Source organism: Oxyura jamaicensis, chromosome 3 (genome assembly GCF_011077185.1).
Source record: "Oxyura jamaicensis isolate SHBP4307 breed ruddy duck chromosome 3, BPBGC_Ojam_1.0, whole genome shotgun sequence".
Classification (NCBI taxonomy): domain Eukaryota; kingdom Metazoa; phylum Chordata; class Aves; order Anseriformes; family Anatidae; genus Oxyura; species Oxyura jamaicensis.
In genome coordinates, this window is record NC_048895.1 from 80,202,731 (window position 1) to 80,229,064 (window position 26,334).

General features: G+C 38.0%; 1 protein-coding gene across 3 annotated transcripts in view; it reads left to right on the plus strand.

Moving 5' to 3' along the window:
- Positions 1-26,334, plus strand: part of MDN1 (midasin AAA ATPase 1) — a 96,310-nt gene that overhangs the window by 27,645 nt on the left and 42,331 nt on the right. For all 3 annotated transcript variants that reach the window (XM_035320855.1, XM_035320857.1, XM_035320856.1), the window contains exons 24-54: positions 376-554; positions 896-1,104; positions 1,625-1,771; positions 2,565-2,706; positions 2,855-2,989; positions 3,070-3,208; positions 4,051-4,189; positions 4,283-4,413; positions 5,915-6,059; positions 7,106-7,235; positions 7,797-8,030; positions 8,780-8,977; positions 10,354-10,562; positions 11,077-11,199; positions 12,063-12,260; positions 12,352-12,459; positions 13,653-13,841; positions 14,507-14,596; positions 14,708-14,968; positions 15,116-15,386; positions 15,741-15,900; positions 16,220-16,336; positions 17,464-17,672; positions 18,306-18,451; positions 20,196-20,398; positions 21,450-21,670; positions 22,712-22,825; positions 23,448-23,580; positions 24,511-24,620; positions 25,162-25,295; positions 26,002-26,162. In XM_035320855.1, coding sequence (XP_035176746.1) covers positions 376-554; positions 896-1,104; positions 1,625-1,771; positions 2,565-2,706; positions 2,855-2,989; positions 3,070-3,208; positions 4,051-4,189; positions 4,283-4,413; positions 5,915-6,059; positions 7,106-7,235; positions 7,797-8,030; positions 8,780-8,977; positions 10,354-10,562; positions 11,077-11,199; positions 12,063-12,260; positions 12,352-12,459; positions 13,653-13,841; positions 14,507-14,596; positions 14,708-14,968; positions 15,116-15,386; positions 15,741-15,900; positions 16,220-16,336; positions 17,464-17,672; positions 18,306-18,451; positions 20,196-20,398; positions 21,450-21,670; positions 22,712-22,825; positions 23,448-23,580; positions 24,511-24,620; positions 25,162-25,295; positions 26,002-26,162 — 5,085 coding nt within the window. The remainder of the gene's footprint in view (positions 1-375; positions 555-895; positions 1,105-1,624; positions 1,772-2,564; positions 2,707-2,854; positions 2,990-3,069; positions 3,209-4,050; positions 4,190-4,282; positions 4,414-5,914; positions 6,060-7,105; positions 7,236-7,796; positions 8,031-8,779; positions 8,978-10,353; positions 10,563-11,076; positions 11,200-12,062; positions 12,261-12,351; positions 12,460-13,652; positions 13,842-14,506; positions 14,597-14,707; positions 14,969-15,115; positions 15,387-15,740; positions 15,901-16,219; positions 16,337-17,463; positions 17,673-18,305; positions 18,452-20,195; positions 20,399-21,449; positions 21,671-22,711; positions 22,826-23,447; positions 23,581-24,510; positions 24,621-25,161; positions 25,296-26,001; positions 26,163-26,334) is intronic.

Genomic DNA, 26,334 nt, shown 5'->3' on the forward strand with positions numbered 1-26,334 from the left:
CCCCCCCCCCCCCCCCCCCCCCCACCATGGGCAGGGACAGCTCCCACCAGACCAGGTTGCCCAAAGCCCATCCAGCCTGGCCTTGAACACCTCCAGGGGTGGGGCATCCACAGCTTCTCTGGGCAACCTGTGCCAGGGCCTCACTGCCCTCACAGTAAACTTTGTGGGTAGCAGTTAGCACATGGGGGTAAAGTTACTTATGTTACCATTTTAGTATATGATCTTAGAAATTCAAAATGAGTTAAATCATGATATTTTGGTAATGCTGTTACAAAAGGATCTGTGGAAATCTTGAATTCCAAATAAAGCTGTTACCTTGTATATGAGAAAGATATGACTCTGCTTTTAAATTGCTGTTTTGGTTGTACCTTTTAGGACTCATCCAGTACTGATTCAAGGAGAGACCTCTGTTGGTAAAACCAGTTTAATTCGTTGGTTGGCTGCTGCTACTGGGAACCATTGTGTAAGGATTAACAATCATGAGCATACCGACATCCAGGAATATATTGGCTGTTACACATCAGATGCCTCTGGAAAGTTGGTGTTTAAGGAAGGTGAGTGGGGATATTAAATTTACTTCAAATTCATGTCTTACTTCACTGCTTGCTTTCTTTTCTGCCTAGTGTACCTGTTTTATCACAATGGAGAGAAGAGGACCTTCCATAAAGTTATTTGCTTATTGGTAGTCATGTGAATTTCAGTGAATTCTTGAGTTCATGTTTGTCTCATCGCTACTTGTCCTATTGCATACAATGAAGAAAATAATACTGTTGCTTTCCTTTCTGAATTAATATTTATACTGAGTGAAAACTGGTTGCTAAAAGTGTCTCAATGCTTGCTCTGTTTGGTTTAGTTTGTTAGATTTCAACTAGAACTCTTTCTGTTCCCTCTTAAGGCATCCTCATAGATGCAATGAGAAAGGGTTACTGGATCGTACTAGATGAACTGAATTTGGCTCCCACTGATGTTCTGGAAGCTCTCAACCGTTTGTTGGATGATAACAGGGAGCTGTTCATTACTGAGACTCAGGAAGTTGTTAAAGCTGCTCCTCGCTTCATGCTGTTTGCTACTCAGAATCCTCCAGGTCTCTATGGTGGCAGGAAGGTCTGTATAATTTCCTTTGGGTAACTCTGACTCTAGGCCTTTGAGTAACTCCAACTCTAGGGAATTAGTCCTTATCATACATAGAAGTGTAACATGAAAACTTTCTGATGTATAGTACAGAATTAATATGAAACGCTCAAGAGGTAGAGGGTTGAGGTATTTGTGCGATGACTTTCAGTATGACTGGATTCTGTTTGGGTTAGATGCTTGTTTTGCAGATACTAAATCTCTAATTTTGAGTAGCTGAGATTTAAGTGCTTTACTGAACGAGGAGTTCAAGCATGTTGTATTTGATGCAGCATTTCTTGTTCAAGAGTGCTGGAGAAGAGATTATTAATGTCTGGTTTAAGCTCTTGTCCTCATCTAGACTGTCTCTTATGCTTTCTTCCTACATATATATATGTATGCTAATTTGCATGCTATGGGGCTAACCATATTCCTTAGGATGTACAGGAAGAGGTATATAACATAAGCAATATTGAAGGAAAAGTTCAAGCAGTAACATCTTCTCATATTTCAGGTTTTGTCTAGAGCCTTTAGAAATCGTTTTGTGGAACTGCATTTTGACGAACTGCCAAGCACTGAACTGGAAACCATCCTGCACAAGCGATGCAGTTTGCCGCCTTCTTATTGCAGCAAGCTTGTCAAAGTCATGTTAGACCTGCAAGTAAGAGTCTTTCTTCTTTTTGTAGAAGGCATGCAAATGTATTTCAGCACTAAGTAGTACAGATACCTTTTGGAGGGAGGTTTTGTGAACCGGCAGATACAAAACCACAATTGAGTGAAGATAATCCACAACTGAAGTAATTAATTCAGTGCTTAAGATAGAGAAGTAAAGAAGGTGATGTCAGATTTGGGAGAAGGCTAGCAGCAACAACAGTGACAAGAAAATTAATAACTGAAGGCCTTGTGATTTAAAGTGTAAAATCATTCTCTGGCCTTAGTGGAAAATGAAGTAATAGATCTGTAGCAGTTGTTTGGCCATGCTAAATTTTATACTATTTCTAAGCAATAATTTTGGCTGTGTTCTGATACTCTTATGCTTAAGACTTAGTAACAAGCTAAAACTATCTCATATTTTAAAGCAATTGCGGCAGTACAAGTCAGAGCACACTTTTCCTGTAGCTTTTCAAACTGGATGTTCTTAGTTTATTTTTCTGTATTGAAGTAAGGTAAAACTTAGAAGTGCTAACATCCATTTTGGTATAGAACTTAATCTTTTGCTTGGATCTTGTTTTAATCCATGTACCTATTTTCTTATTTTTACTTATTATTTAATTATATTATTTTGTTCCTGAGTATCTATCAGATTGCCTACGTATAAGTAATTTGGGTCTGTGAGTTGGGATTTTTTTTTTTTTTTTTGCATACAGTTTGTTTGAATGAATGTCGTATTAATCTTGCTTGAAGTGGTCAGGCAAGTTCCTGAAAAAATGGTTCATGGTTTGCTCTTATGACAGTCTTACCGCAGAGGTTCAACAGTTTTTGCTGGGAAGCATGGGTTCATTACCTTGCGGGATCTGTTCCGTTGGGGTGAAAGGTACAGATTGGCAGAACAGCTGGAAAAGGATTACGACTGGCTTCAGCACTTAGCAAATGATGGTGAGCTATGCTACTTTCAATTTTTTAAAGTGTCTCTGCTGAATTGCTTTCTAGCCCCAATTATTCTCTGTGTGTGTGTGTTTGTGTATATATATATATATAGTTGCTGATTAACCTGGTAGTAATTTTCTCTTCCCCTGTTTTATAGGTTTTATGCTTCTGGCAGGCAGAGTTAGGAAACAAGAAGAGGTGGATGTTATAAAGAGAGTCCTTGAAAAGCATTTCAAGAAAAAAATATATCCTGAGTCTCTCTTCTCAGGGGAAAGTGTCAAAAAGCTACTGGGTGAGTTTCCTAGAAAAAAAAAAAGTATCGGCAGTTCTCTAGATGTGACTGAGGCTGACAGTTTGCTTTGTGTTGTGCAGCTAAATTCTCCACACAGATGTCAGTGATGGGCAGAGATTTTAACCACATTGTCTGGACTCAAGGGATGAGGAGACTTGCCATTTTGGTGGGAAGAGCCCTGGAGTTTGGTGAACCAGTACTGCTGGTGGGAGACACTGGGTAACCTTGCTTTTTTTTTGATGTAGTTTTTTGTAGGGCAACAGCAATTCAGATGCAAAATGATTGAGTAGGCTTCAGTGCTTCTTTGATCTGGGACATTTAAGCCTCTGTCATGGCAGAATTGCAAATGCAGTTTTCCACAGTTCTTTTTGTGGGGTGGCAATCATATCTGTCAGCTGAAGTCTTTAACAGGATTGTCTTAATTGTGTATAAATACATAGAAATTATATAGAAAGGATAAAATTGAAAGTTTGCTGTTTGCGAGCACATTCATGTTGAATGTTTTAAGGGGTTGAGAGAATATAGGTGTGGTATGGGTTTTTTTCTTTTCTACCACTCCTATGTGCTCTAAAGGAGGTCATAAAAATAGGTGCTGTCTGCTCATTTGCTCGTTTTAGATTTGGAGAGTAGATTTTTATGGGAGAGAAAGGAAGAAAAACACAGGAAAAGGGAAAAGTAATATCTTCTATAAAATGGGAACTCGTACTCAGCAGTTTGTTTCTTCAGATTTAGGAATGATCCAGACAGGTAGCATCTCTGGTTCACTTGAAATGTTAGGACTGGCTTGTACGGGCAAGCTGGAATAAATTTGCTTTTGAGCCTGTAGAAATCCATCAGTGCAGATATTGATTTAAATTTTAATTAAATGTATCTTGTGCAAGTCAGCAACAGTTGTGCCAATAATGGCGTCACCTTCCATGTGTTTATCTCAAGGAAAGGAATAGAAGGAAATTTGCATGCTGAGGGCCTTTACCTCATAGATCTTTAATGAAAGTATGAATCCTGCCCAAAATGAGCATTGTTTTTTATTCTTGCCTTTTCAACTAAATGACTTTTTGCAGGTGTGGTAAAACTACCATTTGTCAGATCTTTGCAGCATTAACAAATCAGAAGTTATACTCAGTGAACTGCCATTTGCACATGGAGACTTCAGACTTCCTGGGAGGACTGCGACCAGTCAGACAGAGGTCAAACGACCAGGTTTGTCTCACATCGGTAGTAGTTGGTATCGTGACCATGGAAGCAAAAAGTAACAATTATTAATGACTTTTCATTTTCTTTTCCGTTTCTTAGGAGGAATCTGATAGTTCTAGACTGTTTGAGTGGTGTGATGGACCTCTTGTTTTAGCAATGAAACAAGAAGGGTTTTTTCTGCTTGATGAGATTTCTTTAGCTGATGATTCTGTTCTAGAGCGACTTAACAGGTATGTAGCTGTGTCTTAAACGTGCATAGTATTAAGTATCCTTAATGAAGCATCATTAAAGCTTGAGCAGGGTAAATATAGCTGTTTAGGCACACTGGTTTCTTGGCCCAGGTGAACTGCTCTCTTAATAACGTAGTTCTTGCTGAAACTAGACTTATTTATCTTTCAATTTCTGTGCCAGTTTGCTTTGTTTTTGTTTTCACCTGTCTGTTAGAGGTGCTACTCTTTACCATAGTAATTCTTAGACGATTTTTGCTGTTTGAAATTATCACTAAGGTGAAAGATACTAAGGTAAAACAAGATAAAACTGCCTTTTCTTGCTGAAGTCTTAATTTACCTAGAAAAATAAAAGATACTTTGAAAAGCAGATATGTGTAGGTTTGCTTGATGTGTTGGTACTGGTTATGTTTGTTTTGAATGCTTTAGTTAGTGAAAGCCATTGCTTTTCATTTGACTCTATGGTGCTGTTACAGACTGATCTGCAAACAAATTGTTGTCTTTGTTATATGGACAAAAATAAGAGTCTATAGTTACTCTGTATAGAGAGGGTATAGTTATTCTGTAGCTCATGTCCCTATATATAGAAATTAACAACATAAAATATAGTTCAACTAAAACAGTTTGAACAGTATCTAAAAACAGTACTCTACATCAACCAAGCTGGAAAATAAAACTACAAGCAAAATCCCTAGTTTACAATACTAATTTTTCAGTTTGTCAGTGAGTTCTTGAAAATGATACATCTTAAATACTAGAATCTAGCTTCCTCTACTTGTTTTTGCTAAAAAATCTTAAAATGCAGACTTGAGTGTCTGCTTGCAGAAGTATTTTCCTTTTTAGTCTTTTTCCATTATCCTTTATGTTGAGTTGATTAGCAGCTGTTTTCTCCACCATATCCAAACTTTGTTACAAGCTTTTATTTCCTTTTTTTCTATTTTTTTTCCCATTGTATAATTCCAGTTATCCTTCCTTCAGAAAGTTCACTTAACTTCGTGTTGTGGTTTAACACCAGTAGGTAGCCAAGCACCACACAATCACACCCGTACTCCACCTCCTCAGCCACACAAGGAGAAGATATGACGAAAAAAACTTGTGGGTTGTGATAAGGACAAGGAGATGACTTGCTAGTTACTGTCACAGTCAAAACAGATTCAGCATTGGGGGATGTAGATCACTGTGCAGATTTCTTCATCTGATCCTGTGAATATGCATTTTGCCGTTGTTTTTGTAAACTGGAGAGCTGTGAGTTACATACATTATTAGATAAGTCTATTTGAGGAATCACTTCAGCTGAACCTTATCAACAAAGTTGGGTAGAGTTTCCTTCTGACTGAAAAAAACGTTTGCAATTAGGAAAAATGAACAGATCATATTTTTTTTAAAATACAATTTCTGGGCCAATGGATGTTTAATCTGGCCAATTCTTGTGACTTTCATTCTTAAGTAATTTCAAATAGAGTATGAAAAAATTAAATTGATTTTTTTAAAACCTTCCCTTTAGTGTTCTTGAAGCTGAGAAGACATTGGTACTTGCTGAAAAAGGTGGTCAAGATGATGAGGATAACGAAGTAGAACTGTTGGTTGCAGGAAAGAAATTTCGTATCTTTGCGACCATGAACCCAGGAGGCGACTTTGGAAAAAAAGAGGTGAATGTCAAAGCAACTGAAAATATAATATGCATCTTCTGGTTATATTAACTGTTTAGTGATAGAGGTGCAATATAAAAATGCATTATCCCAGTTCTGGCATTCAGTGCTTTCTGGTTGGAGTCTGCCTCATTGCTCTAAAGGAGGATTAGGATATGTCTGTTCTCCATCACTTCTGTGTACTAGTATTTTTACAGTAGTGAGTCAGTACTGAGCAGAATGTCAAAGAAAACTTAAGGCTTCTAAATACCCTAGGTGGTCTTGGTAGCAGAATATTGCAAGTACAAGAAACGTGGCTCATAAAGCAAGCAAATCTAGCTCTAACATAAGTCTCGTAGTGTGAAGTTGCATAACAGAGTATTCTCTTTAATACTTGTCAGAAAGAGTCAGCTAGAAGTCATCTTTTCATTTTCAGTGAATATGAATATATCCCTGAAGACCTTTCTCAATAAGTGGGGGGAAAAAAAAGCAGTTTCTGAAGTTCTGCTTTAAGTCATTTAGAAGCCAGGTTGAAAAACAAAAACAAAACAACAAAAACACCTTTAAGGGGTACTGTGACCTAGAACTAAGAAATGACCTTTATTTTACTTAAAAGAAGATGGGCAGTCTATTAAAGTTGGTTTATACAGTAAAAAACAATTCCTTGTAAAACAATAAGAAGGATTTATTTCTGCATCGCATTTGTGCTAATGTATTTGCTTCACTAATTCAGACAGAGTAAGAGGAATTGCAGAAAGGAGTTGTAATTGAAGGTAAATTTCTGTATGTTAGCTTACTCCTGTAAGCAAAGGGTCAAGAGAGCTTACATACCTGTTGTTTAATGCATCGCATCCTGGAATGAAATGGAGCTTTGGTGCTTGCAAACCAGCTTTTTTTTTTTTTTCCCATATTCTTTTGAATTTTCTCATTTATCAGCTGTTCCTGCATTGTTGCCACTACTAGAAATTTTAAAATCCACACACTCTCCAAATTTTTATCTAAAAAGTGGCACTGTCAAATGGGATGTAGTGTGAAATGAAATGCTATGCAGTTCTTCTTGTTTGCAGCTTTCTCCTGCATTGCGCAATAGATTTACGGAGATATGGTGTCCACAAAGCAATGGCCGTGATGATTTGATACAGATTGTAAAACACAATCTTCATCCAAGATTGTCTCTGACTGGAATAAAGCGTCAAGGTAGGTATTTCTTTTTCTTGTGTATTCAATTTCAAATGTTATTAAGAAAAAAAAAAAGATTTACTGCTGTTAAAAATTTCCTCGGAATTTTCATGGGTGTGTACCTTTTATTGAAAGTACATTTCTCTCTGGGGACAGTTACAAAATATTATGGACTCTGCGCTTCCTTCATAGCGTATATTCTGTGACTAGCCAGAAGTGAGATCAAGGCAGTATTTACTTAATTCACCAACTAGATAGCTGAATTATCCCCAGCCCCTCAGTGCCAAATCTTAGTTCCAACGTAAGGTATTGAAAGAACTGGCATTTTGTTTTCTGCCAGCAGCTTCACTGTAAATATTCACTTGACTGTCTGTACTTGAATCTAAAAGCATCTGTAACACAGCAGAGGCATAAATTTGCTCTTTGGTTATCATGCCTGTTAGGGAATAGAGTACCTACCCACATTTCATGCATTACAGTTGTATGTACACTATAACAATGCTTATTATATGACAATGTAGTAGATTTGACTAGTAGAGTTCTTTTAATAATTGCGTTAATTTTTGACTTTTTTTTCAGGGGCAGACATAGCAGAGCTCATGATGGACTTTGTTGAATGGCTGACTAATCAAGAGTTTGGTCGTCAGTGTATTCTCAGCGTGCGAGACATCTTATCATGGGTTAATTTTATGAATGTCATGGTAAAAGGTGAAGAGTTGGATTCTGCCAATGAACATAGTCTTCTTTATATTTCTCCAATGATGTCTTTTGTCCATGCTGCGTGTTTGGTGTACATTGATGGAATAGGATCAGGTATGTCTTTCAGTGCTGAGTTGGTAGCGAAAAAAATGGAAGATATTAATACAAATATGTTTGAGTGGAATGCAGACAAAATGCTGTTTGGGTAGCATGGGACACTTATGGTAGACATTTTCATTTCCATTTGTCAATATCCTGTTATTTTCTGTTTCAGTAGTGAGCTTGTATAATACAGCAAGCTTAAGTGAATTGCAGGTAGTTAATAATATTTCAAAGGCAAGCACGTGGTAAAGCAAGCATGTGGTTTTTTTTATCAAGTCTTCTGAACTGATATATTATGATACAGTATTTAACTCCATGACCGTGTGTTACTCTCTCTCCCCCAGCCCAGAGGCTAGCATGGTCCTACTAGCCAGTATCATGGGCATAGCTCAGAACTCATCTCTGTATGTTTGCCACTGGCCCAGCTGGTAAATAGGAGAGAGGGGAAGAGGAAGGAAAAGTGAAAAGCCAAAAGAAATGCAGGGGAAGAAGGTTGGGGAACTATGACAAGGGATCAGGATGATCGTGATGGCAGAAGAAAGTCTTTTTGAAATAAAATGTCTTTACTGCTGTTGCTCATAGAACAATTTCTCTGTTAATAGTGCTTTTGCTTGCTGGTGCTTTCAGTACTAGCACCAAATATGTACCTGAAACAGAATTCTGTGCAAAATGGGTATCTGTGAAGGAATTCAGTCTCGGTAGTTATTAGATAAATGTGCCTAGTTCTGGTTCTGAAGAGCACTTAACTTTCCTAATTACAGGTACAACATCCTGCTCAGCTGATATGGCTTTATTAGCTCGTGAAAAATGCCTGACATTCTTATGTGAGAAAATAAGTCAATTCCTTGAGCTGACTGGTTATCAGAAGAATGAACTAAAGATTTATGACAGAACAAAGGAGAAGGAGTTTGTGTGGATGGATGACTTCATGGGAATCGACCCATTTTTTATTCCAAGAGGCAAGAGACTGTGGGAGTGGGTGGACATTTATTCTGTACTACTTTTAATTCTTAATCCCTATAGTTCTGTTACTAACTAGATCTAAGTAGGATGCCTAAACATTTATAGAGAAGTTAGTAGTTTGTTCTAAAGTTTAGAAAAATGGCTTTTCTGACTCCAAGTGTGTTAATTAACAAGATATCTAATTGCTTTCTTTGACTTCTGAAAATGACTAGTTAATAGCCTAGTTTTAGTAGACTTGTTTTTTGGTGTAATGAAGCATCTTTAATTCTGAGCTGTAGTTTTCTATCACTGTGCATGGTCAGAATGTCCACTAACTTGAGCCTAAAGCTACAGCTCATTCTGGGCCTTGTGTAAGGCATGGGAAGCAGGCTTCCAAGGTACAATTCTAACCAGAACTCCAATGTCCTGCCTTGCTATATCCTCTCAAAGATTTGCTGTGATTTTTGTGAAGTTACTTAATCTCTGCATTTCAGTTTCTCATGTGTCAAATTAGCACAAGAAGAACTATCCAAATACTGTTTTCCACTCCTAAAATACAGCGAGGGGACCAAAAAGTGGTAGAGATTCAGCTGTGAACCTTCTAGTTCACCTAATTTCTGGTAATACTGAACTATGTAGTGTGTGTTCCTAGTGCTACATTTGTCGTTCATCATTGAACGTTTTGATACTATGTATTGTGTTAGTCATTTATAAAATTGTACAAGGTAATGCTGTTTGTAAATTTTTTAGTTTCCTCTGGGTCACTAGGGATCATAAAAGGAAGGTCCTTTTTCATACTAAACAGGTTTAAAGACCTGTGAGCTAGGTTGGTGATTAATATCATTTATAACCTGAGCAATGCTTTATTATGAAATTTGGGGAGTGATGTCCCAGTGCATTATACGGGTTGGAATTTGATAGATGAGAAGCTCAGTGCTCTATCATCATAAGTCCTAATAACTTGAAAGAAAAGATGTGCCTAGCAGCACACTTTAGTTAAAGTTATACTGGCAGTATATTAAACAGATTAATATGCTGTTTTGTAACATGTCTGAATTATATCCTCCAGTGCCAAATTTTCAAAAGCTACTTTTGATTTTTAGATTCATGCTGTCTGAAGTGCAAGCACAGAATTTTTCAGTAATAAATCTTTTTTTTTTAAAGTACCACATAAACAAGTGGGTATGGGCACATAGTCCCACGGTCACAGCTGTGGGTCAGATAGAAAGTATATGTGCCTAATCTTTGAGAATAATTCACAAGCTTGATCTCTCATTGCTTGTTGTAATGAGATCAGCAGTTAACAGACGGGATGATCTCTTTCAGAGGCACATTGTCAGCAGTACAGATATTCTGGCTTAATTGTTTCTGGTTTTCTTTTCCTTTGTTTTAGGCCCTGCTCTTCAGAGGAATGGCATTACGGATTATGCTCTAAATGCTGGGACTACTGCAGTGAATGCACAGAGACTGTTGAGAGCCCTACAGCTTAACAAACCTATTTTGTTGGAAGGGTCACCAGGTGTGGGCAAGACCAGTCTAGTAGCTGCCCTGGCAAAAGCCTCAGGAAACTCTCTTGTTCGAATCAACTTGTCTGAGCAGACGGTAGAATAAAATACTATCTTTGTAACTTAGTGTTTATGGTGGGGGAGGCTTTGTTTTACTTAAAAAACACAGCTCTTTCAACTGTGGCACTGAGTGGCAGTGTTTTCTTCTTGGTCAAAGGATTAAAGGGGAAGGGGGAAACGAGAAAGCATTCACACTCACATAAGCTCAATGTTCTAAGTCCAAAATTTTAGTGTTCTTTGCAAGAGAATATGTGAATCTTTGCCTCCTGTGTTTTGCTTGGCTTCTGCAAAGTTACTTGTAAGCAGCTTTAAGGTGCTTTTTTATTATTTGTAGTTTTTTTTATTGTTGTTCCAGTTCAATTTTATGTTGTTAAACATAGTAGCTTTTAGCATCTTGCAATTACTGCTTTTATTTATTATTTATTTATTTATTAGTACTTAAGCAATATTTAAAGCTAAGGGATAAAATGTGAGGTAAAGATAACAATGGTTGGTTTTGAACTTGTTTGCAGTTTTGTAATTTTTTGTTTTGCCATTCTTTACTTCCAAAGGATGTGACAGACTTATTTGGGACAGACTTGCCTGTTGAAGGTGGGAGGGGAGGAGAATTTGCCTGGCGAGATGGACCACTACTAGCAGCATTAAAGGCTGGACACTGGATTGTGTTAGATGAGGTAAATTAAAGTGTTGGGCACAAATGAAATGGAATATTCCAGAAGAGCAAAAGTCTTGGTTTTGGCATGAAGTGCAGAAGATCAGCTTTAACTGGACCTCTGACTTCCAGACAGCAGGATGAGGATTGAATCCCAGCCTAAATTACTGCAGAAAACCAATGCTTTTGGTATTTTTTTGGGGGGGAGAGGGGAGGAGGAAGGGCAGGAAGTAATCAACACAAGTTCTGGGACATGTGCTCTTCACAATTATAATTTCACTGAAATAGAAGGCCTTTTGCTGGGATTAATGCACTGTGGTGGGTACTGATTAATATCAAGAAGAGATTCATTTTGACCGTGCTAACTATGCTGCCACCATAGGTTTCATGTGCCTAGTGCCTTCTAATGTAGAGATGCACAGAGCTTGCTTCTTTATGAAAATGTGCATTTTAATTATTGCCAAGTGTAAAATCTCAAATTTTTAAATGTTTACTTACCTTCTTTTCCTATTGTGAAGAATATCACTTTTAAACAACCATGAAATTTAAATAACCCACACTGCAGAGGGAGAGAGATTTTCTATGTCACTAATGTATGAACATAAGTTGAGAAGAAACATCTTGAAAATGCAGGTTTTACAATGGAGAATTGTTTTGTTATTGTGGTGAAAACACAGAAATAACATATGCAAATAAGGAAAGTGTTAGTTGTAGTTTAGGTGCTCTAGTGTAGTAACAACCTAGCTGGAGGGTAATAATAACACGGTAGCACTGAAACAGCAAGGTAATTCAATTTTATGTTCAGTGTATCCCAGCCTGTTATCTAGAGATTATGAGAAAGTGTTTTGTAGAGCATTAATATTGTATCTTTATTTCTTTCCTCAGTTGAATCTGGCTTCTCAGTCTGTATTAGAGGGGCTCAATGCGTGCTTTGACCACAGAGCAGAAATTTATGTTCCCGAATTGGGAATGAATTTTCATGTACAGCACAAGAAGACTAAGATTTTTGGATGCCAGAATCCATACAGACAAGGAGGTGGAAGAAAGGGTCTGCCCAAGTCCTTTCTTAATAGATTTACTCAGGCAAGCTTATTTGTTTGATTCAAACTATACCGTGAACTTGTCTTGTAGTTTTCTGGCTGTATCAACACACTGCGTGTTCTTGATTCTACAGGTGTATGTTGATCCACTGTCAGCAGCAGATATGGAGTTTATTGGGAATACACTATTTCCTGCCATTGATAAAAGTATTATTGCTAAAATGGTTGCCTTCAATAACAAGGTAAATATACATTTTAATTTCATGTAGAAGTAAGCAGAACACAATAAGATTAAAACAATAGTCTAATGTTATATTTCCCAGCACTTCTATAGAGAAGTGTGTGGCTCAAAGAGGAATGGAAATATATGCAGAAGAAAGTAAAGAACACCACTAAATACTGTGTGAATTCTTTTACCACTACAATCAGACGTGATGCATTTATTGTTCACAGAAGATAAAATAGATTGTTAATATATATACACACACCTATCTATATGTATACCTAATATATATTAATAAATATATTTTTAGAATCTGTTTTATGGAATTTTGAACATAATTATGGTTTGGTATCTTGAGGAATTATGTTGAGAAAATAAGTTTTGCATACATAATGTTTATTCTTGAAGCAGAAGCAAAATGAGCTATCTCTTTAATAAGAGCTAAGGTGTATTTCTGTTTCTGGTCTGAATTTCTAATCTGCTTTTTATTAGGGGCTGTTGTTAGAGTAATTAGGATCAAGTGAAGCAGCATCCGACCTTCTCAGAAATAGAAGCTTTGAAGGATATGTAGCATTCTTTTGAAACACTAAGACTAATAAAAGGAAAATATTTCCTGATAGGATTTGTCTCTGGCAAAGGATTCAGAGATGCTCAGATCTAAAATTGTGCTAATTTAAAAGGTTTTCAACAAGCATTTTAATTACAATAAATCAACGTATTAGCTAATTTTTGGCTTAGATTTTGTGCAAAGTGCAGGATTTAAAAGTCAGAATGTTTTTTATGATTGTGTCTGAAATTTCATTTAATTGCAATTAATCTTCATGTCATGAAACAAAAAAAACGTAGTAATGTTAAGAGAAAGTAGCATTTTCTGGCCTTACGTAAAATACTTTGTGTCAGTATCTTACTAACCATTCATTTATAGCACTGGGGTGTGGGGGTGAATTCAGTGATTCAGCTTTGGAGTAGAATGATATCAAATTAGTACATGGGAAACAAACTAAATCAAGATCTAGTTCCTGGCATATTCATGCAAGTGAATACAACTTCCTTTTTCTTGTTGTCTGTCATTTAAGTGGTGCCAAAGGCAGAAATCCAGTTGAATTTTTTTTTTAATATTTGGAGACCAGTACATGGATGGTGTAAAATATATATATATCATATATAATTATAAATTATATATATTTGATTTTTTTAATATTTTTTTTTAAGGTTGACAAAGAAGTAATGGCTGAAAAAAAGTGGGGACAGAAAGGAGGACCTTGGGAGTTCAACTTACGTGATCTCTTCCGCTGGTGCCAGCTTATGCTTGTTGACCAATCGCCGGGTTGTTATGATCCAGGCCAACATGTATTTTTGGTATATGGAGAAAGAATGAGAACCAGGGAGGACAAAGAAAAGGTAAGATGTGTGTTCTTTAAAATATCAACTATCTATTAGCATAAAAGCAGAAAGCTGATGTAAACAAAGGTAAGTAGAATAACAGAGGACTTAAAACAAGAGCAAAACACTATATCAGTCGGTGATTCAGTGCTAAATAATAACATTCTTACAGAAATTGAATGGTTTGCCTACACTTTGGGGGGGGGGGGGGGAGAGCAGAGAGGAGAAATAGCCCTTTGCCAGCTACATATCCCTCTGTTGCCTCTCTTTTAATTTCACACTTCAGTGGTATTAAACTAGATGTCAAACTGTGAGACTGAAGATGCTTACCAAATGTGACTGGATATTTTTCTCATGGGTTTACATTCCTTCTGCTGTGGTATTATTGTCTTTTTTCATGTATTATCAAAGAACTTATGGAGTCATTTCTTCACTAGTATTTTGTTAGAGAAACATTACTTACAGTATTGCAAATTGCAGAAAGTGTGGTAAATGAAGGAGTTACTATTGGTAGCTCACACTCACTTTATTTTTTGCACTTTGAATGAAATGACACTTGCGGCTAAGCTGTGTTAGTTAGTATGATGCTGCTGTGAAGTCGAGAAGGGAAGGCTACTTGCCATGCAAGTCTTTAAAACAATGGATAAGTTTATTCGTCTTACCTGCTTTTTCAACTGTTTTAGGTTATATCAGTATTTAAAGACATTTTTGGCCAGGAGGCTGACGTATATACAGGAACAAGAGATTTTCACATCACTCCATATAACATTCAGGTAAGTTGTTGACAAGACGTAAAGGAGTGGTGAGACAAGGAAGCAATTTGTGCACCTGAGCACACATTTTCCTTTCTTTGCACTCACCTATGTGGCTCTCATCCCTTCTAGATTGGTTATTCAGTTCTTTCTCGTGGCAACTATATTCCTCGTCCTGGCAGAAATCTGTCACTTCTGCATCACTCGCTGCAGTCCCTTGAGTCCATAATGAAATGTGTGCACATGAGCTGGATGGTAATCCTCGTGGGCCCTGCAGCTGTCGGCAAAACCAGTCTTGTTGAGCTGCTAGCCCATCTGACTGGCCATCGACTGAAAATCATGGCAATGAACAGTGCGATGGATACAACAGAACTCCTGGGTGGATTTGAACAGGTAAATACCTTCTTGGCAATAAAGCACTGTTTTTCCTCCCTACCTAACAGTGGCCAGTCTGCTGTGATCTTAGTGTTTAACCACCAAGTGAAGCCTTAGGCACCGCAGTCTTCTGAATGAACTAACTCTCCATTGGCATGTTTACAGGTTGATATTAATAGGCCATGGCAGCGCCTGTTGGAAAAAGTGGAGAATGTTGTGAGCACACTAGTAAGGGACAGTCTTCTCCTGACAGAAATTTGCGCAGATGATACTGAACTTGTGCTGCGTGCTTGGAGCAGTTTCATCCTGAATTACAAACCCAAATCTCTGGGTGAAGGAGGTAGAAGTGTTACAGCTGAATTAGTGAGCAAACTGGAAGGAATACTTGTACTTACCCAGCGACTGAACAACAAAATAAGTTCTTTATCAAAGGCAGGTATGTATGATGATGTGATGTAAGACTATATGTTCCTCTGAAGAAAATGAGGAAGACCTATGAACCTGCACTGAAAGCTTGAGAAAACTGTTTTTTGTAAGTTCTCTCTCACTGGAGGGAAGGGTTGAAGAAAGGTATCTGTCCAGTTTGTATTCCTGTGCTTGCAAAACCCATGTGTCCCTATGGGTTTTGCCCGTAGGTGACTGCTTGCAGAGTCAGAGCCTCTGCTGTTATGTTCCTCTCAAAAGCAGGGAGAGTAGATGGTAATTAGCAAAATAACTTCAATTTTCCTTGAAAGGAACAAGAAACTACATCAGTAATACATGCCTTGATGTAAGTTATGCTTTCTTGCAGAGTTTGCTCACTTGGTGGAAGAGTTCCGGCGTTTCAAGTTGCAGCAGGCCCAGGCTGCTGACTGTAAAAGCCATGGCACTTTTGAGTGGGTGGATGGGATGTTGGTTCAGGCCCTGCAGTGTGGAGACTGGCTGTTGATGGACAACGTTAACTTCTGCAAGTAAGAGGCTTTCATGAACTTTGTTTTAGTGCATAAATTTCTTGCCCTCCTTAATTTACTTAGCCTCTTAGTGAATGTGTTTACAAATGAACGTACAGCTGAACATTTCTGCATTTCGTAGCGATACATGGGAGACCTAACTTTCATTCTCTGAAAGAGTATCTTCCTTCTTTAACTGCTTAGCAGTTGATAGTTTTCCTGTTAGCTTATGATTGTCTGTTTGTTTTTTTGGTTAAGACTAGTGCCATTTTGATTTTGGATTGGGAGGGGATTGAACTGTTACCTCTTCATAACGATATAATTTTTCTTTCGAATGTAGCCCCTCTGTGCTGGACCGCTTAAATGCTTTACTTGAACCAGGAGGCGTTCTTACCATGAGTGAGAGAGGTGTGATAGATGGCACAGTTCCTACAATAACTCCTCATCCAAACTTCAGGTGCTTTGCTTTCCTGCTTTTTATTATATTCATTTTATTTTATTCATACTTTATTTTATTCATTTTTTCCAAATGAATAGTAGGTATAGGAAAAAATGTCATCTGTGAACCAGTCTTTCGGTATTTTGAATGCTACTCATATTACAGTGTACTGCAGTGGCACTGTCTGCCTGGCGAGGAAGAACATGAACAGGGTGATGAACATATGATACAGATCTTAGGAGGCTTGGCTTTATATTGTTGTTCCGCCACAGACTATTAGGTTGGCAAGTTCACAGCAGTATAACTCTGTCTTGATTATTCTAGAAATAAAATTCTTTTCTATTTGAGGATTTCTGCACTTTCCTATCTCACCATAATGGAGTTCAGGATGTAAATGTTGAAGATGGTGAAGTATTCAAATGTGTTGGTAATAAAAACTGGTGTGTGAACATAATACTTCTTTTTCCATCTTTTTCCTGTTTTTCCAAATTCATGTTTCCTACAGTGACAGAATTTAAAAAACAAAACACAAACACAACCAGCTTGTCTGTCTTGATTCTCTCAGAATGAAGTAATCTTAATCTCTGTGGGAGATGGGAGCATGGGAGGAGAACATACAGAGTATTCTGTATAATTTCTACCTTTTAAAAATTTATGGAAGGAATATAGGCACTGATATGCTCTGGATCACGTAAATTGGAAACAAGACTTTCAGAAACTTGTTGTTGCTGTGTTTTATCTCAGAAATCTTTTCCTTTCTTGTTTTTAAGAGTTTGCTGATAGTATTAAGCATGGGGAAGTTCCTTTGATTTTTACAGATTTATCTGAAGCTATTGCTAAGAATTGTAATCCTTCTTGATAGCTCAGAGGCATAGTTTAACTTCTATTTTTTTAAATAGGCATATGATAAAGTAGACATAGCTCAGATGCAGCAAAGGAAAAAATAATACACTATCTCTGTGGCTGATTTCAAAATCTAATTATACATACACATCTCTCATTTAAATTCAGTGGGTGTCTCTGGCTTTCTAGATATCAGTGTTGCCATTTTTATAGAGATTAAGTTACTTTATGGACAAGGAGATTTGGTGGGTCCAGAGTACTAGTTTAAAGTCCTAACTTTATATCTTATGAATATTCAACAGGCTTTTTCTTTCCATGGATCCTGTTCATGGGGAAATATCCAGAGCAATGCGGAATCGTGGGATTGAAATTTACATTCCTGGGGAAAATGATGGAAATGTATTGGACAATCTGGATTTAAAGTTACTGCTGCATGGCTTGGGGTTAGTGGGAGATAGCATCTGTGAAGCACTCCTGGCTGTGCATTCAGAAACCAAAACAGCAATACCAAGTAAGAAAAGCCTATTCAGTATTCTTACTAACACAAGCTTGAGCTCCCTACATGTATTTGTATTAATTCTTTAATGTTAAAACTTAGGTGTAACATCCAGATATATGTAAAGGCATAAAAATATAATCACTTTCTTTTGAGGGTCACGGGGCGATGATTGGTTTATTTTCTTTTTGTTGTTGTTGTTTTTGTTTTTTTGCATTCTCAGGAAGTAGGCCCAAATCATTAAAAAAAAAAAAAAGTTGGGGGAAGGGGGACAGGGAGGAACTGATACTTTGTCAGGAGACATCAGACACTGGCATGATGTATGTATTGTCTGTTGCTGTAAGGAAGGCAGTACATTCTAAGTGAAAAGCAGCAATACAGAGGGTTTGCACAAGGCCTGCTCAGGCTGTTCTTTTCAGCAAGATGACAGTTTCATTCATCACCTCAGGTGCTTGATGTTTTATTTTGAGCTGGTCACCTGTAATTTTACAGTCTTGTCAGATTTTCTTAACCTTGTGAAGAACCCGTTCAAATCTGAGGACCTGGTAGGATCTTCAGGGACTACAGTAGCAGTGATTGTCCTCAGAGGGTTAAAGGGGTGCCGATTACTTAATATTCACATTACTCTAAATGCTGTGTGTCTTTCAGGTTCTGTGTCATCTTTGTCACCTTTGCTTCAAGCTGCTGTGTTAATTGTGCAGCAGCTACAAAGAGGCTTTGGATTAGCAAAGTCATTTTACAGAGCTTGTTGGGAAGTTTATGGCCGCTCACAACAGTTGCAGATTAATCAAAAGGTAAAAGTCCTGTATTTGAAAATTCTTTTTACATCATCTAGAGGAGCAAAAAATATCATGAAGCATCATATTTCATAAAGCTAGAGTTTTAGTTCCTTTTTTCAGAGAGTCCGAGCAAGGGGCTGATGAAGATGGTGCTCTTGGAGAGGTGAAACGAGCCACTTTAAACACTCTCTCAAGGTTTCTGTCAAGTGATGAACAAGATGGATTAAAGGGCATTGGGGTATTTTCTGTACATCCTAGACTGAACCTTTTTAGACTGAACCTCTTGTCTCCAGTGTAAGCACTACAGTTCTGCATGTATCTTACTCCAGCAGATCAGTTGCAGCTCCAGAAGTAGTTTACGGGTGTTGAATAGTAAAGAGCAGTGAATTTCAGCTGTTGCTTGTCCTTTCATGACATACTTGATGCCACCAAGCTGAGTCATGTGGTTGACAAGGAGGAGGGAAGGGATGTCATCCAGAGAGACCTGGACAGGCTTGAGAGGCGGGCTTGTGAGAACTTAATGAGGTTCAGCAAGGCCAAGTGCAAGGTCCTGTATCTGAGTCAGGGCAATTCCAAGCTGGGCGATGAGTGCATAGAGAGCAGCCCTGTGGAATAAGACTTAGAGGTAGGTGTTGATGGATGAGAAACTGAGTATTAGCCAGCAGTGTGTGCTGGCGGTCCAGAAGGCCAATTGCATCCTGGGCTGCATCAAAAGCAGTGTGGCCAGCAGCGCGAGGGAGGTGATTCTTCCCCTCTGCTCTGCTTTGTGAGACCCCACTTGGAGCACTGCATTCAGCTCTGGGGCCCCCAGCACAAGAGAGATAGGGTCCTGTTGAGTGAGTCCAGAGAAGGGCCATGAAGATAACCAGAGGGATTGATCACTTTTCTTGTGAAGACGTGCTGAGGGAATTGGGGTCCTTTAGCCTGGAAAGGAGAAGTCTTCAAGGAGATCTTAAAGGAACGTTCCAGTATCTAAAGGGGGCCTATGGGAAAGCTGTGGAGGGACTCTGTGGAGTGACAGGGCGAGGGGTGATGGCTTTAAGCTAAAAGAGGGTGGGCTTAGATAAGAATTTGTAAAGAACTTCCACCTTTGAGGGTGGAGAGGCACTGGAACAGGTTACCTAGAGAAGCTGTGGATGCTGCATCTAAATGAGGCTTTGAGCAACCTGGTCTAGTGGAAGGAGTCCCTGCCCATGTCAGGGAGAGTGGGGCTAGATGATCCCTTCCAACTCAAACCATTCTACGCGTCTATTTTCTCAGCCTGGTGGTATGCTACTAGAAAAAGAGGTGGGGTGAGAGTTGTATGAGAACTGTCTATCTGGAATTTGCTTATTGAGTTGTTCCCCAGGGGATAAATATGATTTGTTGACCACTTTGTAGACAGTGGCTCGCTCTTGCAACATAATAGAGCCAGAGTATATCCCAATTGAATTCTGAGGCTTGCTCTTTTTTAATAGCTTCAGTTGAGAGTTTGGGATATTGATACTGATTAAACTGTAGCCTGAAACAATGTGTACACCGTCATCTGGAGACAGCAGTATTCACTTTGTATTTTAAATATACAGTATGTTATTCCAGTTATGGTTGAAATTTTATGGTACTTCATTGTGTAGGTTATGTAGTGTTTGTAGATCATTTGGTTTAAAATGATTTGTTAGTAAATGTGTAATTAGAGCTGCCTGAGATATTGTACTTGAATGTGTGTTTGAATATGATCTTAAATTGCTTTTTGTTTTTCTGTGTTGTGTTGTTGTTGTAGCTTGTGGTAGAATTGGTTACAAAGCATGTTTCATCTCTGGCTTCCCATGAAATCCGGGGTGACTCCTTGCTAGCAATGGGACTGTGGCCAGACTCTCTACCTACGGGTCTGTTTACAGCTGAAGACTCGCTTCTTTCAACTGTCAGGAGTGATGGACAGGTCCTAATGTATTGTCTGAATAGACTAAACCTTAAAAATTACAGGTAAGAAAATGTTTGTTTATTTATTTTTTTAATCTAATAAGTTAATAAGAAACACAATGTACGTGAGTAGTGCTGTTGACATGTCATTGTTCCCTGCAAAACTTTGTCTTTAGCAAATTGTACAGGTAGACTGCTAGTCATATGCTGGTACTGAAGCTCCTGTTACCTTTACAGACAACCACTGCAAACAGGTTTAATTATACATAACTCTGTTCCATCTTCAGTAAGTACATGTGACCCATTCTCATTTGAGTTAGGAGTTAGGCATTTAGCAGGAAATGTGAAGTTGATTTACAAGCTGATAAAAGCCTCCCAAATCTCGTTTTCTTTTGAGATTGAAAAAAAAGTAGTTGTAAATACATTAATGAAATACATTAATGATCCTTTGTAATTCTTGCTTTCATTTAAACAATTATTCATCAATTATTTTAGGTCCAGTAGTTTGAAGTGAAAGAACAATATTCCTCATTCAAGCAGAGCTGCCTGCAAGAGCTTTTATGTACAGGGGCTATATGCAAGAACTCATTAAACAAATTATTGTACATTGTAACGATTATTTTCACAACACTGGTGCAAAATCTGCCTGTCTGCTTGCTTTGCTTTGTGACACACTGGGGGCAGGTACTATGGTTTGCTTCTAGTGACAGAACAAGTTGTGGAAGTTACTATTAAAGTATAACGTAGAAATAGTAGAACTCGAGCAACATGCTGGTGTTTTATCAGTGGCATTCATCTCCGTATCTTTTTGTCATGTACCTTCACATATCCTTCTAGTGCACAGATTGAATTATATTTTCTTAGTGAAATGCTGTTGCATATTCACTTCTGAAACCGCATGAGTTTTTGGTAAATAATGAGTTCCTAGTAGTAGACACCTCCAGATGATCCGAAGTTAGAAACTGGCTTTGGAGCTCAAGAAGGGAAGAGGAGAAATTACTGCATTGTTATGTCCCTGCCTAGTGACAGTTGCATGGCAAGTAGTTTGACTTGCAAAGTGGAAGTGGTAGTTTGAGCCGTTGATTGCTGGTCTTCACTTCTTTTTGCGTTTCAGGACACTACCACTGACTCTGCAAGATCTTCAGAAAATTATGCAGTCCGCTAATCCTGAGAATCTCCGATTCAGTGCTGTTGAGATAAATGCAGACTGGATAGATAAAAGGGAAGTCCTCCAGGCTTCAGTGAAATTTTTCATAGAAAAGGCAACCAATCAAGATTGGACATTGAGAGTTAAATGGCTTAACTACTTAGCCAAAAATCTGCCACAGGGGCTAGGTATGTAATTATTTAACTTTCTTTTTTGCCTCCAGGCTGATTCATTGTATATTCACAAATCATAAGTCTTAAATGAGGACATCTAGACCTTTCAAATCATCTTGTATGGAAGTTCTCAGCATATTAAATCAAGGGTTTGAGACTCCAGGGAGAGACAGAAACAGGTTGTGCATATTAGGGAGAGGAGGAGATTTTGGCTTAAACATTGTCTTTTGTTAGTTGAGCATGTATATAACTTGTACTACTTCTAAATTGCAGTAATTTTTGGATGCCTCTTGGTTTATATAAGAAAATACGACGTTCTCTTCACTTTTTTTTGGTAGTGATAGTAAAAACAGTAAAATGCCTTCTGTTTATTTGGTGCTAAAATGCAAATTGTTAGAAAGTCAGGAAACTGCAGAAATGAGGCTTCCTGAAGCTGTGTTGCCTGAATATTCAGGATAGCAGCTGAGGTGAGGTCTTCATTGCTTGTTTATTATTAATCATATTAAACTTGTGGAGAAGTTAGGCATTAGTACAAGTAATCCACACAGACAACTGTCATACGTTCCATGAAATCTCAGACTGAGTTGTCCCCACATAAAAAAGAAAGAACTGTGTTTCCAGACAGGTGTGACTATGACTATATTTTATATATATATATATATATATATATATATATATATATATATATATATATATATATGTTGAAAGACAAGTATGCTCTTACATGTTTTTAATTTTTTTAATCAATCAAAAATTCATACGCTGAGAGGAAGATTTGAGAGTAAAATCTTACAGGTTTTTGCAAACCATATTTTTAAAAACATTATCACCAGTTTAACTATAGCTTTTCACCGGATTTATCTGTTTGTCTGTGATATTTTGACTGCTTTTAAGGACTCTTGGAGCTAATTGAAAATACTAGCTCAACTGGCATGTGTCCAGAGTTCATGCACAGAGGAGGGTCAGGCTGCTTGTGCAGGCTCAGTTGAAGTTAGTTTTATTTATTTGAACTAAATGCTCTCTCTTACATGTATGCACTCTGTTCTTCATCTGCAGATCTAGTGCGGATTCAGTTGGAAGCAGGTGCTGTAGCCCTTGGTAGTTTCTATGCCAGTTCCCTCTCATCTGGAATCAGTAACATGATCAAGTTGCTACAGCCAAGTATGACAGGTAGTTCTGGGGAAAAAAAAAAAAAAAAAAAAAAAAAAGACATTGGTGCTTCCTTTCTTTGTTTTCTAAACACACTGCATCCCAGTGTGTAATACAAAGTGTGTAATAAAACATGCTCAATTCTAACTGCGCATCGCTATTGTTGGGGAAAAATAATCCAAGAATAAAGCTATTCTTGCTGTCAAGAAGTGCAAATAATGTCATTTAAATGTATTAATCCAGTGCAAATTAGATGAGAGTGCTATGACAAGGAATCCTGACTGTGTATCTTGTGACTTCAGTGTACTACAGTTCTGATTTAGGAAGTGACGTTCTTAAAAGTGTTGCATATATCTATGCAAAAGTTGCATATATCTTTCTGACTGAATAGGTTAGGCCTTCTGTGTTTTTCCTAATACTTACCGTGCTGACCTATCTCAAACCTCTACTGAGGCTTATAATTTTCCTTCTGTGATTCACATGGAACAGAGGCCCATGGTGTCCTTTCCAAGCTTGTTAGGTTTGTGAAATCTCTTAGGATTCCATCTTTCTTTTTCTGAAGATCTTGTAGAGACAGAGTATTGAGGAAAGTCTTTCACCCAATAATGTTGTCAATACTGTCATGTCTTGTCTGCCTTTCTAGATGAGCATGTGATGCCTCTGGACCCAAGATGGAATATGCAGTTTTTGGATATTATTAGAAATTCAATGAACTTTGATACAGAAACAGAACACACGGATCAGCTTCTAATCCTTTTGAAGTCTGTAGCAAACCGGTAGGTTACAAGAAAAATAAAAGCTTGTAAAGACTGCCCAATTACTGTACTCAATATTTTGTAAACAGTTGTGGTATCTGCCAAGTATGTTTTCAGGTTTCAACAGATGTTATCTAAAATAGCTGGCAGAGGTTTTGTATAGATATTTACGTTCTTTGTTCCTCCTTTCTGTAGCTGTGGACTAAAAACCATCATTTTATACAAGGAAGCAGAGTTCCCAATATTCCTTGTAGGTTGGAGTATCATAGAATCATAGAAGGGTTTGGACTGGAAGGGACCTTAAAGATGGTCTAGTTCCACCCCTCCCTGCCATGGGCAGGGATGCCACCCACTAGACCAGGTTGTCCAGGGCCTCATCCAACCTGGCCTTGAACACCTCCAGGGTTGGGGCATCCACAGCTTCTCAGGGCAAGTTGTTCCAGTGCCTCTGAACGAAGAATTTCCTCCTAACATCTAATCTAAATCTCCTATTTAAAAACATTCTCCTTTGTCGTATCGCTATCTGTCTGTGTAAAAAGTTGCTCTCCGTTTCTAGGATAAACCGGGATTATGGAGTAAAGCATAAAAATGTGAGAGCAGCAGTTTGAAATGTCTGATATTTTGGACAAAATTCCCTAATAAGAAGAAAAAGCACTGGCACACAAACTTTTGGTTTACAATATAAGGAAGCAGCTGCTCACATATCCTACAAGTGTTAGTGTTGTATCTGCTTAGTATCCCACTGCTTTGTCCTTTGCTGAAGTAATGAGTCTCCTTTTTGTGAAGTGTGCTTCTGCTGAAACCATATTCAGGCAATTAGTTATGCTGCACTTGATAGTTGTTTCATAATATAGTGTAATAACTAATGTCACATTGTAGTTTGTCATTCTAATAAGGCAAAGGCTTTAAGTTAATGATGCTGGATTTCTAATAACTTTATTTTTAATTCAGGGCAGTATTATTTCTTGACCGAGAAAAAAGGAGCTACACTGAGAAGACTTTGATTACTAGCAAGAAGCCAAGAACTAGTGCCTTAAGAATGTCTCTAGATTTCCGTAAAGGTGGATTGATTTCTTTTTTCGCTGTTTCTTTTGGTTCTCTAGCCATGTTGAAATAGTTAATTTGCACTGTTATGAAATGGGCGCTTTGAATACGGTGTATCCTGAATGTGTGAAGGAAGATTGTGTGAATATAAAGCTGTCAGATGAGGACTAAAATGACATATAACACATTACTCTTAGATTAGATACACCTTATGCTGCAGCATTTCTGTCCAGCCTCTATTGTGAGATGAGTGCATGTCTTTCTCTTAATTACTTAAACTTTATGAAGATGGTAGAGAGAAATTGGATTTGTGTTCTGTCTTTGGCTAATCTGAAGAGCAAAGTTCTTTTTACTATATTAAATTCATGGAGGCAATAGAGAATTGTGCAAATAGTGAAGGAATATTTTGTTACTTTGAATCTTGGATCTTTTTCATTTTCTGTTTGTTTTTAACACAAAGAGTATCTCGTGATTTTTTTAAAATCAACCATTAAGTTGACATTTTATGTGGATGGGTTATTCAGTCTCTCCCTTCTTTCCCTCTTCCCCAAACTTCAGATCCAGGAAGTTATAACTCCCTTCCTCATGCAATTGTGGTCAACCTTGCTGTTTTTTTTGAACTTTGGGATGCGTTTGCACTTCACTGGGTGACATCTACTCAGGTGGCTTTAAGTGATGATGACATGCATGATGTGAGTAGACTTTTCATAATACATTTACAGAACTAACGTGAAATGAGTCTGCAGAACACTTTCTAGTTTCAGGGACCATGAAATAAACTACAGTGTTTCGGTTGGCATTCAGAATATGCCTGAAACAAGTCAAATAATTTTGGGGTACTCAGTTTATTTCAGTGGCTGTATTTCTGCTCTATCTTCTCACTGCTTCTGTGTGGAATGTAGCGTTTCAGCCTGCAGATACTTTGTGTAGGAACACATCCTGGGATGTAGATATCTATTGCTGAACTCTATCATCTGGCCTTCTGTACTTGCTTAGGATGGTATGACTTGTGCCATAGAAGCGCCTGTTTCTCTCCACTGATGATAAAGGGAGTATCCACACCCAGGTCAGATATAGCTGTCTTAACCTGGACAGCAGACATGCAGGTCATAAGGGTGGTTCACTTCTGCTCCCTTTTCACACCATGAGGATAACTTTTCTAAAATCTAACAGCAGCATTGTAAACTTGGTCCAGGGATTGCTTCACTTGTGTAGTTCATGCCAGCAGAGTCATGCAGCATTTTTAGAGAACATAGAGTTGTAGTTGTGTATAAAGCATTGCATCATTCTGAAAAGTTAACAGAAGCGGCAATGATTTTTAATTTTCTCTTGCTTGAGGTATTAAGTACTCTGTTACATGCAGGGCTCAGCACGTTACTAACCTTTTTGTCTCGTTAGATTTTGTATTGCTTGCTGTGGCGTGACCGGTTCTGGGCAGTCTCTGACACTGTGACAGAGGATTCACCAGGGTTGTCGCTTCTGTCTTTGCACTGGCACTGGGTTATGAAGCATCTAATTGACAGAATTCCTCAGATGCTTATCGGATCAGACCAGCACAAGTGAGTGTCTTTGATCTCTGGTTGTGTTAAATGACAGTGTAATTTACCTTCCCTCTCTCCCTCCCTCTTTTTTTTCTCTTTAAAGAATTATAGCTGATTAGCGTTGTTTGCTGTTGGTGTCCAAATTTTCTGTTAGTAATGAAAGTACAATGCATTAAATAGCTCTTCAGTA